This window comes from Ursus arctos, unplaced genomic scaffold (assembly GCF_023065955.2).
Source record: "Ursus arctos isolate Adak ecotype North America unplaced genomic scaffold, UrsArc2.0 scaffold_2, whole genome shotgun sequence".
NCBI classification, from domain to species: Eukaryota; Metazoa; Chordata; class Mammalia; order Carnivora; family Ursidae; genus Ursus; species Ursus arctos.
Genome location: NW_026622874.1, coordinates 96,969,222 through 96,986,511, shown reverse-complemented (window position 1 = coordinate 96,986,511; position 17,290 = coordinate 96,969,222). Strand labels below are relative to the sequence as shown.

Below are 17,290 nucleotides of genomic sequence, written 5' to 3'. Positions count from 1 at the left end.
CTTACACTTCACCTTCTACCTATCTATCTATCTATCTATTTATAAAAGCAAACAGTATCATATTTAATTCATCATTAGAACTTTATTAGGAGGGCGCCTGGGTGGCTCAGTGGGTTAAGCGGCTGCCTTCGGCTCAGGTCATGATCTCAGGGGTTTGGGGATCGATCCCTGCATCGGGCTCCCTAATCAGCAGAATCTGCTTCTCCCTCTTCCTCTGACCCACCTCCTGCTCATGCTAATAAATAAAATAAAATCATTTAAAAAAGGAAAAAACTTTGTTAGAGAGGCAGGATGGGAATTATTCTGACATCCACTTTATTTTTTAAAAATTTATTTGAGAGAGACCATGCGCATGAGGGAGGGTGGGGAGGGGGGCAGAGGGAGGGAGAGAGAATCCTCAAGCAGAATCCCTGCTGAACACGGAGCCAGATACAGGGCTCGATCCCAGGACCCTGAGTTTACGACCTGGGCTGAAATCAAGAGTCAGTCGCTCAACTGAGTGAGCCACCCACGCGCCCCCTGACATCCTCTTTAAAGATGAGACAGGCTGGGGTTAAGTGGCATGTCCAGTGCATTTAGCCAGTAGTCAGCGGGTTGGCCGACTCCACTGTGGCACTCAGGATACAGGCAGACCTTCCAGCCCCACCCCCAAGGACCTGTAGGACACTGTACGTCCTTTTCCTCCTTCTCTCACCCAAGCCAGCCAAAGGGCATTTCCTTTCCTTTGCTTTGGCCCCCTTCTCTTGTGTAGCCCCTACTTTGAAAGGGGTGTGATTTACATTCACTACAGCTTTGCCCCCAATCTTGGCGCTGGAGACAGAAGGGACGGAATTGCAGGGGGCTGAAACAGCTAGGACTGGGAGCAAGCTTAATAGGAAGGTGGGAAGGGGACCAGCAGAGCTCCCAGCAGAAGCCAAGGCTACCAGAGGGCAACGAAAGAAGGAGAGAGTGAAGGCGCTGAAGACCAGAGCTAAAAGGGAGAGGTGGAGGAGGAGTGGGAGTAGGGGAGGAGAGGTATTGGGAGGCTCATTGTCCCAGCAGGGGGAAGTCTTTTGTTTCCTCTCTTCCCTTGGCAGCCTGACAGGATATGAGGCCAAGCCCCCCCCCCCCCCCCCCCCCGCCATGCCAGCATCCCCCCCCCCCAACTGGATGTGGCCCTTCCCTTACCATTGTGTCCTTGAGAGGAATGGGGGCAGGGGCATTAGCTTTAGGAGGGAATAGGAGGACTTCGTGGCTGGGGGCTAGGCTACCAGGGTCCAGAAGGGACAAGAAGACCCCGGGGGCGGGGGGGGGGGGGCTGGTTCACAGAGTTTAGCAGAAAAAGCTTTGTGCCTCGGGAGGAGCAGGAAGCCAGGCCTGGGTGGGGCCAGCACAGAGGGTAGCAGGTCGGGCCAGGGGGAGGTAGGCTGGGCGGGCCAGGGGGAGGTAGGCTGGGCCCCAGAGGAGATGACGCAGGGCTTCAGGCTTTTCCCAGCCCCCCACCATTCCAGCCCGTGGGCCTGAGAGCTCACCTGAACTCCAGTGTCCCCCCACCCCCTCCATTCCCAAAAGTTGACATCAACCCCACCAGGGTAGTTGGGATCTGACGAGCCCAGCAAAGTCAGATGTCCTGCCTGGGCCCTCCACATCCACTTCTCTGGAATCCCTCCTTCCGCGGGATCCAGGAGTCTGGCCTCCCACTCTGGTCCTCCAGGAATCCTGGAATTTCATCCCTCCCCTCCGCTCCCTCCTGGACCATTTTGCTCCATCAGCTGTTCCTGCAGGAAGGGCGCCCAGCGCAGCTTCGCCTCTCTTCCCGAGGCTTTTGTTTGCTGGGTCTGCAGGAAATTGCAGGGGCGGTGGCCAAGGGCTCATCTGCCCCTGGGGCCTGGGGGAGGGGGTCTGGATTCACTAGACTTAATCCTGGGGAGCTCACGGCGGGGGTGCGAAGGGTGGATCGCCAGGGAATTCCCATTTGGGGCCTGAAATCGGAGCGGGGCACCTGCGGGCTGGATTGGACGTCCTTGTTCCCAGGGGGCGGCTCGGGTGTGTTTGGGGGTGCCCAGAACTGGAGGCCGAACTGACACTCAGGTCACTTAATAGGTTGACTCAGGAGGCAGCACCAGGAGAGAAAAACCCATATATTGAACCCCAGAACCTCGTCCTACACGCCTCGGATGCCGGGGATCCCACGCGGCGGGGAAGCAGCAGGCAGGTCACATCAAGCGTCTCCGAGGATGAGCTAATTCCTTTCTCCTTAAAAAATGGTGGGAAGGAGGACCAGCACGTAGCCCCAGAATTCGCGCCTTCCCAGGACGCAACCGCAGACCTGGCCGAGGCGTGGGCGCTCTAGCGGGCTGGCGCCCTCTCGTTGGTTGCCCTCTCTCTCTGAAGCCACCCTGGGCGCAGCCATCTTTCCTTTCCAGCAGGCGGGTCGGGAGGGGGCGGCGTTGCAGTCACGTGAGGAGTACCCCCCCGCCCCGCGCCCTCCCCCCCCCCCCCCCCCGCCCCGCCGGTGCGCGGGTCTGTTAGAAGCTGCGAAGCTACGGCTGCGATGCTGTGGCAGAAGCTCCTGTTTCGTGGACCTAAACTTTCTATTGGGACTAGGCAGTCAGGGAACGAGATAGATAAGTGCAGGACATAGATGGTGTTAGTGCTATGGCGAAAAAAAGAATAGGATAGGGGCATGGGGTGGAGGCTGTGGTTCAATTTAAATGGGATTGGTGGAGGAGATTTCACTAAGTCAATGTCTGCATCCAGAACACAAAGGAAGCTCATGCCTTCTGGGCCAGAGCGCGTTCTTGGATGCTGGGGCAAGGAAATGAGAGGTGAGGGTGGGTTGCCCATTGGGTAGGGCTTGGGGGGGCAGAGTGGCCATGTAAAATATAGACCACCCTGGGTCACTTCGGAGCAAAGGGAACCTTGTTAACAACTGAACTCAGGCAACAGGCATAAACTGTCTATTGCAGTGGGACTATAGTTGAGGAATCATGAGGTAAGTGTGGTTATCCTAATCATTAAGGCTTTTTGGCTTTTACAATGAGGAAAATGGGAAACTATTGGAGAGTTTTGAAAAGAAGCATCATGAACTGATTCTTGCTTTAATAGCATCATTTTTAAAAAGGATTTTATTTTATTATGTATTTTTTTAGAGAAGGAGAGGTGGGGAGGGGTTAGAGAGAGAGAGAGAGAAAGAATCCCAAGCAGGCTTCATACCCACTGTGGAGCCCTAATGTGGGGCTCGATCCCACAATCCTGAGATCGTGACCTGAGCTGAAATCAAGAGTTGGATGCTTAACCAACAGAGCCACCCAGGCTTTCCACGATTTTATTTTTAAATAATCTCACACCCAATGTGGGGCTCAAACTTTCGACCCTGAGATCAAGAGTCACATGCTCTACTGAGCCAGCCAGGCGCCCCTTTAATAGCATCCTTCTAACTGCTCTGTTGAGAATAGACTGCAGGGGTAAGAGCAGAAGCAGGAGACCAGTTAGGGGGTTGTTGCCATAATGCAGGTAGGAGATGATGGTGGCTTGGACTAAGGTGATAAGATGTTGTTGGATACAGGTTATATTTTAAAAGGAATTGCTAATGGGTTGGATGTGGGCTGTGAGAGAGGGTATTTCAAGCATAACTTCAAGGTTTTTCACCTAAGGAAATGGAAAGGTGGGAAGACCACAAAAGGAGTAGGGTGTAGGACTAAGTTTAGGCGTTTGATTTTGGGCATACCAAGCTTGAGCTGCCTGTTTGAAGTCCAAGCAGAGTTGTTAATATGTTGTTGGACATACAGTGTGGAGCTCAGATGTGGGCTGGAGATACACCTTTGGGGCACCATCATAGAGATGGTGTTTAAGACTATGAGATTGGGGGGCGCCTGGGTAGCACAGTCATTAAGCGTCTGCCTTCGGCTCAGGGTGTGATCCCGGCGTTCGGGGATCGAGTCCCACATCGGGCTCCTCGACTGGGAGCCTGCTTCTCCCTCCTCCACTCCCCCTGCTTGTGTTCCCTCTCTTGCTGGCTGTCTCTCTGTCACATAAATAAGTAAAATCTTAAAAAAAAAAAAAAAAAAGACTATGAGATTGGAAGAGATCACCAAGGGAATGGGTATAAATCATGAAAAGAAGTCTGAGGACTGAGCTTTCAGTCTTCCGTGGAGCCTCCAAGTCCACAGTGGCATCTTGGCTATTTCTCCAACATCTAGGAGTGCCTCAGAGTTAAGATGAGAGATGAGGAAGCAAAAGAGAAGGAGTAGGAGGAAATTCAGGAGTGTGGTCTCCTAGAAGACGCGTGAGCAAGTGGTGGAGGAGAAGGTAGTAATCAAGCGCAGACATACCTCAGAGATACTACGGGTTTGGTTCCAGACCACCGCAGTGAGTATTGCAATAAAGCCTGTCAAATGATTTTTTTGGTTCCCAGTGCACATAAAAGTCACGTGTATGCTGCACTGTAGTCTGTTAAGTGCACAATACCATTATGTCTAAACACCATGTACATATCTTCATCAAAAAATACTTTATTGTTCAAAAATTTTAATCATCTGGGGCGCCTGGGTGGCTCAGTTGGTTAAGCATCTGACCAGCTCAGATCGTGATTTTGGGGTCCTGGGATCGAGCCCCGCTCAGCTGGGAGTCTGTTTTCCCTCTTTCCCCCCTCCCCCCAGGTCATGCTCTCTCTCGCTCACTCTCTCTTAAATAAATAAAATCTTTAAAAAAAAAAAAAAGGAGTTTTGCTATAAAGAACCACAAAGAGGGGTGCCTGGGTGGCTCAGTTGGTTAAGCATCCAACTCTTGATTTCAGCTCAGGTTATGATCTCAGTTGTGAGATCGAGCCTGGCATCGGGCTCCATATGGAGCCTGAGTAAGAGTCTCTCTCTCTGTCTCCCTCCCTCCCTCCGCTGGCCCCAGCTTGCACACGTGCACGTGCTCTCTCTCTCAAAAACAAAGAAATGAAGCAATAATGGGAGGAGTATAGTGTATTCAAAAGATCTTTTTTTATCCTTTTTAAGTCAAGAAGGGGAAAAAGCATATATATATATTTTAAAGATTTTATTTATTCATTTGACAGAGAGAGAGAGACAGCCAGCGAGAGAAGGAACACAAGCAGGGGGTTGGGAGAGGAAGAGAAGCAGGCTCCCAGCAGAAGAGCCCGACATGGGGCTCGATCCCAGAACTCCAGGATCACGCCCTGAGCCAAAGGCAGACGCTTAACAACTGAGCCACCCAGGTGCCCCGAAAAAGCATATTTAAACACTAATAATAATGATCCAACCAAAAAGAAAACAAGATGATGAAATGGGAAGTAGTGGCAGGTTGACCTTAGTTGGGAGCATGGTCAGTTCATCGCTAATACCAAGAGGAAGGCTCAGCAAAGCGTGGTGGGAAGAGAGTAGCTTTTAGTCTCTTCTGATGGCTTCCGTTTTCTCACTGAATTGGGAAGCAAGGTGGTGAGCTGAGTGAGAGCAGTACAGGAAGCACGGAGGAGGGTTGAGCAGAGGCGTAAGGCTTTAGGTCATCCAGGAGTGCAGGACAGTGAACGGACTAGAGAAATCTTGTCGTAATGCCGGGAAGCATTAAGGCCCACTTGAGGTTCATGGTCATGAATCTGAGAGGAGCTACCATAGTTGGGTGTTTTCTTCAGCCACATTCAGCTGCTTTGGGCAGGCTTAGGGTAGACGGGGAGTTGCAACTACCAGGGCTGTGGTTTTGCCAGGAGGTTAATAAAGTGAGAGAGGGACAAGGGAATGCTTTTCACTGACCATGAACTTTAAGCTGGGTAAGATGGGAAGTGAGTGCCGGACAGTGGGAAGACGGCAGGATCAATGGATTGGACTGACTCCAGTGAGGTGGAGAATTGTTGGGGTCATGGCACATTTCCTTGACCAAACTTCAGTCAGGCTTTTCTGAGCCCTCTTTGGACTTGGCCTCGACCTTGCTGGGCCTGCCAAGACCAGTTTAGGGAGACTCTTCCAGCCCTTGGCATCTGATCACCCTGACCTGCCTTCAGCAAGAATCCTAAGTCTGTTTAGGTAGTCTTGGTGTTTCCTTTTAGTAATTACAGATCACAGACTCCCTCATTCTGCTTGTTGGCTATAAATCCCCAGCTGCCTTTGCTGTATTTGAAGAAGAGCCCCATCTCTCTCCCCTATTGTGATAGTCTTATCACCTTTTACAATAGTCCTGAATAAAGTCTTCCTTACCATTTTAACCAGTGTCAGATTAATTTTTTCCTTGGCAGGCATACCAGAAAAGGGGAACAGAAAGAACGAAGGGCTGCAGTTACTTAGTGGCAAGGACAAAGTCTGGGCATAACCATTGGGTATCGCGGAGGGTGAGATCTGTGCCGATCTATGGAGTTCGAGCAACCGCCACGCCAAGGCGGAAAGTCTCATCAGTATGGCTATTGAAATCATCAAAAACTGTGGCAGGATGGCGTGGGAAAGATCCACAAAACAAACTCCCGTCGTGGGCAGCACAAATGACCACTGAAGATGCCACAGTTCACCTGCTCGTTAGACCTGTCCCTGGCAATGCCACATTTGGGCCGCTTTGAGCCTGTTCCTCTCCTAGGGGAGTGTTACAGATAATCTACAGCCAAACACTAGTGGCAGTAACAGCGGTGTTCATTTCCTGAGGCTCAAGTGGCAGCGTAGCCACAAGGACTGTATCAAGATTAGAAACGGATTAAGGAAGCTCTCCCAGCTTCAGTTTCCTAATGAAGCATCTTCCTCACAGGGTGCTTATGCATATATAATGTATGCAAATAACTTACTGTACATTTAGGCATTGTTTTCAAGTGCCGGTGAGTTCATTGAACCCTCTGTAGCAACCTTATGCAGGGTTCTAGTTAATCCCCATTTTACAGCTGAGGAAATGTTGCCAGGTGGTGCTAATGTTGATGGTACCGGTAAAGAGTGAGGAGGGGGGGAAAATCCCATCTCCCGGAAGTTCACAAGCCCTGTCATATCTGCTAGAGGGGACAACACCGCGCGGGGAGGCATGAAAGCAATAGGAAGACATTGAGGACTGACGGTGGCCTGAGCAGCCAGGGCTCGCCGGGATCGGCGGCCGATGGCTCCGGCCGATGGCTCCCTCCGATGGCCGACGCGGAGAGCGCAGCCGGCGGGATGAAACGGCCGTGAGGGGCGGGCCTCCGCTGGGGTGAGGGCTGAGGCGGGTACCCTAGAGACATTCCCGGGACTCGAGAGGCTGGAGGAATAGGACTCCGGAAGGCGCCGCGCGACGTGGCCCCGCGTTCCCGGCGACGCACCTGGGCCAGGTGTCATGGCCCCGCCCACCTGCAGTTGCCTTCGCGGTTACCTCACGCCCCTTTCAGTGGTGACTCCTCCGGGTGCCTCCGCGAGCACGGAGTGGGGTCCCGCCAGCACAGCGGGCGCTTGTTTGCATCGGGGTTACGGGCGCCTTAGGAGCCGTGACCTACACCGTATCCTTAGGAGCGACCCAGGGCAGCATCCCGGGCGCACGTGGAGTGGGAGGGAGCAGCGCCGGCCCCCGGAGCCCGATGGGGGCGGGGCTTCCTGGGCGCGCCCACGGGGCGGGGCTGGGCCCGAGGACCAATGGGGCGCGTGGGCTGGGGGGGGCGGGCACCGGGCCTGGCATCCCGGTAGCTGCAGCTGGCTTTTCCGGCACCCGCGCCCCCTCGGCCCGTAGCAGACCTCCCTCCGGCTCTTGGGGTTCGCCCCAGGGCGGCTGCGTCCTCCGGGTGGGTGAGTGAGCGCCCTGCCGCGCCCGGGCTGTGGGGATGCGCCTGGCCGGAGAGAAGCGGATCTCGGCCCCCTCCCACCCGCCCGGGGAGAAAGTGGGCTGGAACCGGTGGTGGGGGGGGGAGGAGGACCCACCTAGTGTTGCTGGCCTGTGTCTTTGTTTTGGTAGTCGAGGGGTGTGTTTGGGTTGGTCGAGATTGGAGGATGCCTCTGTGTGTGTGTGTGGGAGGAATCTGGTGAGGCGGCTTGGGGGAGAGGAGCTGGTTTGAAATGGGTTGAGAGAGGACTGATGGAGGCCGGGGCTTCGGAAGATTTGGAAATTTCTCGTTGGGTGAGGTGATTGCTTGGGGGAGGTGGGAGGGGGACAGCTCGGGACACCGGCGGAGGGGGTGAGGAGGGCTTCCTGCCCGGAACTCACTTCCCTTTTTGGGGGATTTGTTTCCTCTTGCACTGCTAGTTGAAAGGGGAGAGTATCTTTGCCTCTTCCCAGAGCCACTGCCATCCTTAGTCTCAGAGATATGGGGGAATGGGGTGGTCCCCAGGAGCTGGGAGGGGACTTGGTAACCAAATGCTGAGGGTGTGGGGTCTGCCATTGTCCCAGGAAGTGGCAAGGACCAGTCTGCCCCTCATGAACTCTCAGTTGCTGGTGAGTTCTTGCAGCTCTCCCTTTTGGGGAAGTTTCCAGGTGTTTGGTTAGAGATGTTTTTGAGGGGCTCCGTGGAGCTGCTTTCCATTAAGCAAACTGTCTTTTGCAGGCCTCATAACCCACTGGTGGCTTCTGCCTGCTCTCTGCCATGGCCAGCGAGAACTCTCCTCTGCTGGCCTACCGGCTCCTGGGAGATGAGGGGGTTGCCTTCTCTGCCAATGGGGCTGGGGGTCCCGGAGGGGCATCCGCCCGGAAGCTGTCCACCTTCCTGGGTGTGGTGGTGCCCACGGTCCTGTCCATGTTCAGTATAGTTGTCTTTTTGAGGATTGGTGAGTGGGGTGGTGGGGCTTCCTCAGGGGTACAGTGGGATGGGGAGGGGTCGGACTGGGATGGGGTGGGAAGGGGTCCTGGGAGAAGTGGGTGGATGAAGAGCTTGGGGAGAGGGCTCCCGTGGCCTTGTGTTTAGCTCTGCCCTGCAGGTAACTGATGCTGATGACCAGTGTGGTGTGGGGATGCATGAGCCACCCTCTGACCTGCTTTGCCACTCCTGTCCCAGGGTTCGTGGTGGGCCATGCTGGGCTGCTACAGGCTTTGGCCATGCTCCTGGTTGCCTACTTCATCCTGGCGCTCACCGTCCTCTCTGTCTGTGCCATCGCCACCAATGGAGCTGTGCGGGGGGGTGGCGCCTACTGTATCCTCCAACATTGATGGACTGGGGTCTGGGCTTTTCTGTCTTGTAGGGAGGACGAGGGGCCGGGGCAGGGGAAGAGGGAGACAAGTTCTAATAAATGTTCAGCAGGCAGGCCGATATGGGGAAGGTGACCAACATGGCCTTGCATGGATGTTAGTGCTAGTCTCCTGTCCACCAGGTGTTCCCAGCTGCCATTTTGGTTCTCCCAACAGTCTTGTCAATTAGGTCGTTCGTTTTACAGATGAGGAACTTGGAGCTCAAGAATATTAGTGACGTGTGTAAAGCCACGTAGCTTGGGAGTGGCTGTGCTGGGCCAGCTTGACCCTGGGGACACTCTTGGTGTGTGTAGGGAGACAGGGCTGCGGAGTGCTTTGTGCCCAGAACCTTCCTCCTGCTCCAATTCACTCTCTTTTCCCTTAACACTCACCCCCTTCTTCCACTTTTAGTCATGATCAGCCGGACCCTGGGGCCTGAGGTTGGGGGCAGCATCGGCCTCATGTTCTACCTGGCTAACGTCTGTGGCTGTGCCGTCTCCCTGCTGGGGCTGGTGGAGGCCGTGCTCGATGTCTTCGGGGCTGGTCTGTGCTCCAGGCAGCTCTGCGGGTTTGCGGGGTCTGGGATTCCGGGGTCCCCAGGGAGAAAGCCCTCTCTAGAAGAATGGCAACGTGGTCCATGAGCTTGGCTTTCTTGAGCGCCTCCTGTGTTTCCCGCCACATAGGGACATCCGAGAGATGGTCCTGGCACACAGGCAGCTTACTCTTTAGTTGGGGGAGCCCAGGCTAACACTCCTAAAGTCAACAGAGCAAGATTGGTGCTATCCACCAGGAAGGTGTAGGATGCTGGAGGACAGTTGGGTAGGAGAGGGGGAAAGATAGTCTTTGAGGACAGTGGGGCCAAAGAGGGGGTTTGTTCCTGCTTTGATTCATGGTTGGGATCCCTCCTGGGGGTCTGGTCTTCTAACTCTCTTCCTTCCTCTTTGTAGACTCCACAGGGTCCAGTGGGCTTCATGTCCTGCCCCAGGGCTACGGCTGGAGCCTGCTCTATGGCTCCCTGCTGCTGGGCCTTGTGGGTGGGGTCTGTACCCTAGGGGCTGGCCTCTATGCCCGTGCCTCCTTCCTCACATTCCTGCTTGTCTCTGGATCCCTGGCCTCCGTGCTGGTCAGCTTTGTGGCTGTGGGGCCCAGGAGCATCCCCTTGACCCCTCGACCCGGCCCCAATGGCTCCTCTCTGCCGCCCCAGGTCGGCCACTTCACGGGCTTCAACAGCAGCACTCTGAAGGCCAACTTGGGTGGTGAGCTGGGCACAGGGGTGACGGGGTTCGTGGGGCAAGGGGCAAGCCTGGGGGGGGGGGCAGGCCCTTGGAATCCCTGGATAAGAACAGATGTCAGAAAGAATCAGGGGCAGGAGGTCAGATCTCTGAACAGTGCAGGTCATTTAAGATCTGGCCAGCGTGTCTGGTCCAGTGGGGAGCCAGCGTGACCACGAGATGTTCGGCCTTAGAGGAACTTTTTTTAGTTGGAGAGATAAAACGGACATTCAGGAAACAATTAAATCGCACAATGAGGCCAAGAATGATTCAAGTGGATGAAAGGCAGGCGAGTAGTTGGGAGGAGGGAGGCCTGAGTGTGGGCTGGGCGTGGGGAAGCGGGTAGAGCTGGAGGTGGTCTGGGGTGGGTTGGGGAATTCAGGTAGGAGTGAGAGGGGAGGGTGTCTCAGGAAGGAGCAAGGATGAAGGCCTGGAGGGAGGAATGAGGAGAATGGGGCAGGGGGTCGGCGGGGAAGGAGGTGATGAGGCCAGCTGAGCCAGGGCCCGTGGTGGGTCAGGGCTGGGGTCTTGGGGAGGGTGGTGGGGGAGGCGTGGGGGTTTGGATGGAAAGGGTGGCAGGGCCAAGATGCCTGGATCCCTGCGAGGGATACCGACGCCCTTTCCTCCCTGGAAACCATCCCTCAGCTGGCTACGCCAAGGACTACACCACGGGGGCCATGATGACCTTTGCCAGCGTCTTTGCGGTCCTTTTTAATGGCTGCACGGGCATCATGGCTGGGGCCAACATGTCAGGTGAGAGCCTCTGCCCGCCGCGCCTTGGGGCTGTGGGGTGGCCACCCTGTGCTCCTATGGGAGTGCTGAGGGCTCCAGGATGTAGGGGTTAGTGGAGGGCTGACCTCTGACCTTCTGCTCCTCTCCTTCCAGGGGAGCTGAAGGACCCCAGCCGGGCCATTCCTCTGGGCACCATTGTCGCTGTCACCTACACCTTCTTCATCTACACCCTGCTTTTCTTCCTCTCCAGCTTCACCTGTGACAGGTGCCTGGGGAGGGGGCCGGCCTGGCCCTTGAGGGGGTGGAGCGGGGCTGTGGGACAAGGCTGCCACATCTGGATCACCCAGGGCAGCAAAGGCTGGGGGGGCAGGTACCCCCGTTGTTGAAGACTGTTTCTCCCACTGGGAGAGAGAAGGAGCTGCCGCCACCACAGATGGGGACAGCTGGCTAAATGCTGGTCGCCAGCCCGTAGCCAGTATTGCTGTGTCCCTGGGACTGCTGTAGCGCTTGGTTTGGGGGTGGGGGATGGCTTTCTAATCAATTTATATTTCCATAAATATTTGGATTCTTGTGCAGATACTGTTAGGAATGTCCACCATGTGATTAAACCCAAAGCAGCCCGATGATAGCCAGCAAATACCACGTCTTTCCCCTCCGGGCACACATGATGCATTACAATGGGCTTTGAGATCGGGCTGGGTCAGTTGAGAATACCCAGGAATACCCCCTCTTCACGTCAGAGGAGAGAGTCAGAGCACTTGTCTCACAGTGGCCCTGGGACGGATGGGACGGATGCACCCGTGTTACCGAGTCCTCCTTTCCCTCCCTCCAGGACCCTGCTGCAGGAGGACTACGGGTTCTTTCGCGCCATCAGCCTGTGGCCCCCCCTGGTGCTGATCGGGATCTACGCTACATCGCTGTCAGCCTCCATGAGCTCACTCATCGGGGCCTCCCGCATCCTCCACGCTCTGGCTCAGGATGACCTCTTTGGTGCGCCGTCCCCTGCTCCTGGCCTGGTTCTGAGCACACACCTTCCCCGCTCCCCCATGTCTGCCTCGGTCTCCACTTGGCCGAGGCTGATGTGTCTGGCGCGTTTCTGTTTGCACAGGAGTGATCCTGGCACCGGCCAAGGTTGTGTCCCGAACAGGGAACCCCTGGGGGGCTGTGCTGTATTCTTGGGGCCTAGTGCAGGTAAGCCTTCCTTTCAAGCTGTCCTTCCCCTTCCCCTAAGCCCCTCCTGGTTCTGCTCCCAGGAGGGGCTTGGGCTTGGGCTGGGAGAGTGAACCAAAAAGACAGGATGCGATGCATGAACCCCAGCCTCTTGGTCCTCGTCTAGCTGGTGCTCTTGGCTGGGAAGCTGAATACACTGGCTGCTGTGGTCACTGTCTTCTACTTGGTGGCCTATGCTGCGGTGGACCTGTCCTGCCTGAGCCTGGAGTGGGCCTCGGCCCCCAACTTCCGGTGAGAGGAGAAGATGCCTATGTCCCCGGAAACAAAGAGGGAGGAGTGGGAAGGACTCAGTCCAGGGGACTGAGTTTGGAGATGCAGTGGAGCGGCAGGCCCTGAGTGCCCTTCCTTCTCTCCCCACCCCCAGCCCCACCTTCAGCCTGTTCTCCTGGCACACCTGCTTGCTGGGGGTGGCCTCCTGTCTGCTCATGATGTTCCTCATCAGCCCTGGGGCCGCCGGCGGCTCCCTGCTTCTCATGGGCCTGCTTTCCGCCCTGCTCACGGCTCGAGGAGGCCCCAGCAGCTGGGGCTACGTCAGCCAGGCCTTGCTTTTCCACCAGGTTGGGGGGCTCAGAGGAGGTGGGGAGGGGAGGAGGCAGTCTGGGAAGCCCCCCCCAATAGTCCTTCTTTTGCCGTGGCTGGAGTCGGGGTTCTTGTCCGAGAGGTAGGGAGTGGGGGCTGTCCGCTTGAGCCCTTCCTCTCCACGCCTCACCCCTGGCCCCAGGTGCGAAAGTACCTGCTCCGGCTGGACGTCCGGAAGGACCACGTGAAGTTCTGGCGGCCCCAGCTGTTGCTCCTGGTGGGGAACCCCCGGGGCGCCCTGCCTCTGCTGCGGCTGGCCAACCAGCTCAAGAAGGGGGGCCTCTATGTACTGGGCCACGTCACCCTGGGGGACCTCGGTGAGTCGCCCTCTGTTCCCTCCACGGCTTCCTTCTCCCTCCTGCCTCAGATGCTGTAGATGCTGTTTGTGTTCTTTGGGTCCAACAGCCTCATGCTTCTTCCCCGATGACGCTTCCAACCAGCCAGAGCCCTGCCCAGACCTTTTTCTTTGACCATTTGGGATTTGGATTCTGGGGGAAAAGCACATGGGCTTGGCCCACATCTGCTGCCTCCCTTCTCTGCAGACTGCCTGCCCTCGGACCCTGTGCAGCCCCAGTATGGGGCATGGCTGAGCCTGGTGGACAGAGCCCAAGTGAAGGCCTTTGTGGACCTTACCCTCTCGCCCTCTGTGCGCCAGGGGGCTCAGCATCTGCTGCGGATCTCTGGCCTTGGTGAGCTACTCCTCCCTAGGTCCCCTCGGCCCCCTCTGTGGCCCCTTTCAATCTCTGCTGCCGTCCCCCAGAGAGTAAACCACGAACTGCAAACTCCAGAAGGAGCTCAGGGTCTAGTGCAGATAAGACGCAGCGCTCAAGTTCAAAGATAACAGATGGTGTGAAAGTCTTGAGATGCTGAAGGACTGGAGATGGGTGCCACTGTTTTTGTTTTTGGTTTTTTTTTTTTCTGACCCAAAAATTAGGGCACGGGCTCTGAAGACTGTGTTGTGTGACTGGGGACAATGGGAGACTTTCTGAGGCTGGGGGGCTGCTCCATCGAATCCAGGGCAGGTGGTTTCTAGCCATCTGACTTCAAGACCGCTATGCACTGATGGGGCTGGTGACAAGATGGTATCTCAGCTGGGGCTTGGAAGGGGCGGAGAAGGAAGGGGTGGTGTGACACTGGCCTCCAGAGACCGCAGAAGATGCAGGGGGTGTGTGGGGCCGATGCTTTCTGAGCGAGTGGAAGATTGCCTGCCTTGTTACCCTGCCTTAGTGCCAAGGCCTCCGCCCTCGCACCCCAGCTTCCTGAAAACCTGTGCTGAGCTGCCACCTTCTTTCTCAATCCCAGGCGGGTGTCAGTCCCCTCCCTGAGTGCATAGTCCCTTCTCCATTTAGCTCTGGCTAAGGTTCAAGTGTTGGACAATATCCTGTTCGGTGTAAATCAGAACCCCGGATGATGCTCAGGAAGGGGTGACTAGTTTCATTTGCAAGATCGGCTGGAGTTCACACCTGCAGAGGTGTTCTGGGCTGTTGTCAAGCATTATTAGATAGTCCCTGGAGCATGTGAGAGGCTGGTGTCTCCTCAGCCCCACCCTTCGTGGGGGAAGCTGTGCCAGGAGACCACGACTTTCTACCACATTTATCCTGAGGAAAATGATTGAAACGAAGGCAAAGATTTAGAGGAAATCTAAATAGTAAGCCCTCCTGGAGTGCAGAACTTGATTTACTGGTGGGTTTTGAGCAACCCGTCTGTTTCACGGGAAGTAAGACAAGATCTTAGAGTCTTTCTGTAAATTCAGCTGTTACAGTTGGGGGTGGGGGGGCGGGGCTATCCAATTTCACATTGGTTGTTCAAAAATTTAAAGATTTTATTTATTTTATTTTATTTATTTATTTTATTTGGCAGAGAGTGAGAGCGCACAAGCAGGGGGAGTGGCAGGCAGAGGGAGAGGGAGAAGTAGGCTCACCAAGCAGGGAGCCCGATGCAGGGCTTGATCCCAGGACCCTGGGATTACGACCTGAGCCAAAGGCAGACACTTAATGACTGAGCTGCCTGGGCAACCCCCCCTCTTTTTTTAAGATTTTATTTTTATTGGTTGTTCAAAAATTTAAAAACCAGGAGCTGTCAGCAGGGACCTGGGGCATTGTGTTTGCTACACACACACACACACACACACACACACACACACACACGGGTCAGAGGCTCAGAGAATGGGCTCTGGTGCTGGGTCCCTTGTGTTTACCTGCGGACCCCAGTATCCCCTGACGAGCCTTGGGGCAAGTGACTTCACTGCTCTGTGCCTCAGGTTGCTTATCTGTGAAAGGGGTGAGTAAAGAGTCCCTGCCTCATAGTGTTGCTTCAAGGATCAGATGTGTTAAAACACGCAAAGTGGTTTCAACAGGACCTCGCCCTTGGTTAGCGTGCAGATGGGAGTCATTTCTTCACCAGGGACCATGCTTTGGACTCGCCATCATTAGGGCCCTGCGGTGGTGGCAACAGATCAGGCCCGTTCTCCTCCTCCCCCAGCAGAGGCTGGGGTGCTGTTTCCCTGGGGATTGAGGCCATGAGCTCAACTGTTGCCTACTCAGGGGGTCTGGTCTGCCTGGGGAGTCAGACCTTCACCTCCCATCACGCAAAAGGCGTGCTGCTCGGAGCCTGGAGTGCAGGCACCCTCCTGCCGTGGACCGGAAGAGCTCGTTAGTTAAGAAGACTCTCTCCTGAGGCGAACTTCGCCTTATATTTAAGTGGGGGCGATTAGTCATGCAGATACAACACATGAACGCATGAAAAGCATTTGGGAAAACTAAAAGTCATTATGCAAACGTGCGTAATGTTGCCCGGAGAGCCCAAGCACGGTGCGATCGCCATACCTGACGGCTGACGTGTGTCGCTGTCAGTGTGTCCGAGTGGGCGCGTGTTAGCGTGGGATGGAGTTAGTCTGCGAGTCTGATTCCAGTCCGTTCCTTCCCGCATCCCCCCTCTCTGCCCCCAGGTGGCATGAAGCCCAACACGCTGGTCCTGGGGTTCTACGATGATGCTGCTCCCCAGGACCACTTCCTGACAGACCCGGCTTTCTCCGAGGCTGCTGATGGCACCCAGGAGGGCGGGTCCCCAGCCCTGAGCACCCAGTTTCCTCCACCTCGGGCTCCGGGGAGCCCCCGGGCTCTGAGTCCGCAGGACTACGTGGCCACGGTGGCAGACGCCCTCAAGATGAACAAGAATGTGGTTCTGGCCCGGGCCTGTGGGGCGCTGCCCCCTGAGCGGCTGAGCCGGGGCTCGGGGGGCACCTCTCAGCCGCATCACGTGGACGTGTGGCCCCTCAACCTGCTCCGGCCCCGGGGTGGGCCCGGCTACGTGGATGTGTGTGGCCTTTTCCTGCTGCAGATGGCAACCATCTTGGGCATGGTGCCTGCTTGGCATAGCGCCCGGCTCCGGATCTTCTTGTGCCTGGGGCCTCGAGAGGCCCCCGGGGCGGCCGAGGGGCGGCTCCGGGCACTGCTGAGCCAGCTGCGGATCAGGGCCGAAGTGCAGGAGGTGGTGTGGGGCGAGGGGGCTGGGGCTGGGGAGCCTGAGGAGGAGGAGGAAGGGGACTTCGTGAACGGCAGGCGGGGAGACGCCGAGGCGGAGGCCCTGGCGAGCAGTGCCAACGCCCTGGTTCGGGCCCAGCAGGGGCGCGGCCGAGGAGGAGGGCCCGGGGGGCCTGAGGGTGGGGATGGCGAGGGTGGGCCCGCCACAGCCCTCACTTTCCTGTACCTGCCTCGGCCGCCGGCCGATCCTGCCCGCTACACTCGCTACCTGGCGCTGCTGGAGACTCTCACCCGTGATCTGGGCCCCACGCTGCTCATTCATGGTGTCACCCCCGTCACTTGCACTGATCTCTGATGCCCTGGGGCCTGAAGCAGGGGGTGCCCGCGTCTAGTGACCCACCTCGATCGGTGGCTGTGGAAGGGAAGGGCAGCCTCCTCCCGCCTGCTCCACATGTGGGGTGTGGAGCCCGGTGGAAGTACTAGGGGATCTTGGGCGGGGCGTCCGTCTGTCCCTGGGAGAGGGGCTTCAGCGCACTAACGCAGGGCAGCTGGCCAGTCCCCACCACGCTGGGGGAGGAAGCCAGCAGCCCTCCCCACTGGCCTCCCTCCCTTCACCGGTGCCTTGATGGAGGCTGGGTCTCTGCTTTGACTCTCGGCTACCTCAGTCTCCCCTCGCCCGACAGACTTACAGACCCCCGAGGTGATGATGTTTTTGTTTTGTTTTATTTTTCTAACCGCTGAACGTGAATAAAAGACCGAAACACTACGGGCTGGCCGAGCACTGCTGGGGGGGGGTAGGTGGGGCGGGAAGAGGGAGAGATGCGTACAGGGTTGTGTGGGAAAGAGCCGCGCTGGAGCGTCCCAGCGGTGAGGTGGCCATGTGCAAGACCTGGGGCGCCGGTCTGGGGGGACGGGGAGAAACGC

General features: G+C 56.6%; 1 protein-coding gene across 4 annotated transcripts; it reads left to right on the top strand.

Moving 5' to 3' along the window:
• Positions 1-7,597: 7,597 nt before the first annotated feature.
• On the top strand, positions 7,598-17,149 carry SLC12A9 (solute carrier family 12 member 9). 4 transcript variants are annotated; one of them, XM_057314918.1, is made up of 14 exons: positions 7,598-7,699; positions 8,456-8,675; positions 8,903-9,037; positions 9,484-9,615; positions 10,020-10,328; positions 10,989-11,096; positions 11,229-11,340; positions 11,908-12,065; positions 12,184-12,266; positions 12,412-12,536; positions 12,670-12,862; positions 13,027-13,201; positions 13,427-13,573; positions 15,832-17,149. In XM_057314918.1, exons 2-14 carry the CDS (start codon positions 8,495-8,497, stop codon positions 16,719-16,721), a joined length of 2,748 nt encoding a protein of 915 aa, XP_057170901.1. In that variant the 5' UTR covers positions 7,598-7,699; positions 8,456-8,494; the 3' UTR covers positions 16,722-17,149. The 4 variants fall into 4 exon arrangements, with proteins under 4 accessions (XP_057170901.1, XP_026371874.1, XP_057170902.1 ...); XM_026516089.3 differs by having other exon boundaries at positions 7,598-7,703; XM_057314919.1 differs by lacking the exon at positions 8,903-9,037 and having other exon boundaries at positions 7,598-7,703.
• The last annotated feature ends 141 nt before the right edge of the window (positions 17,150-17,290 follow it).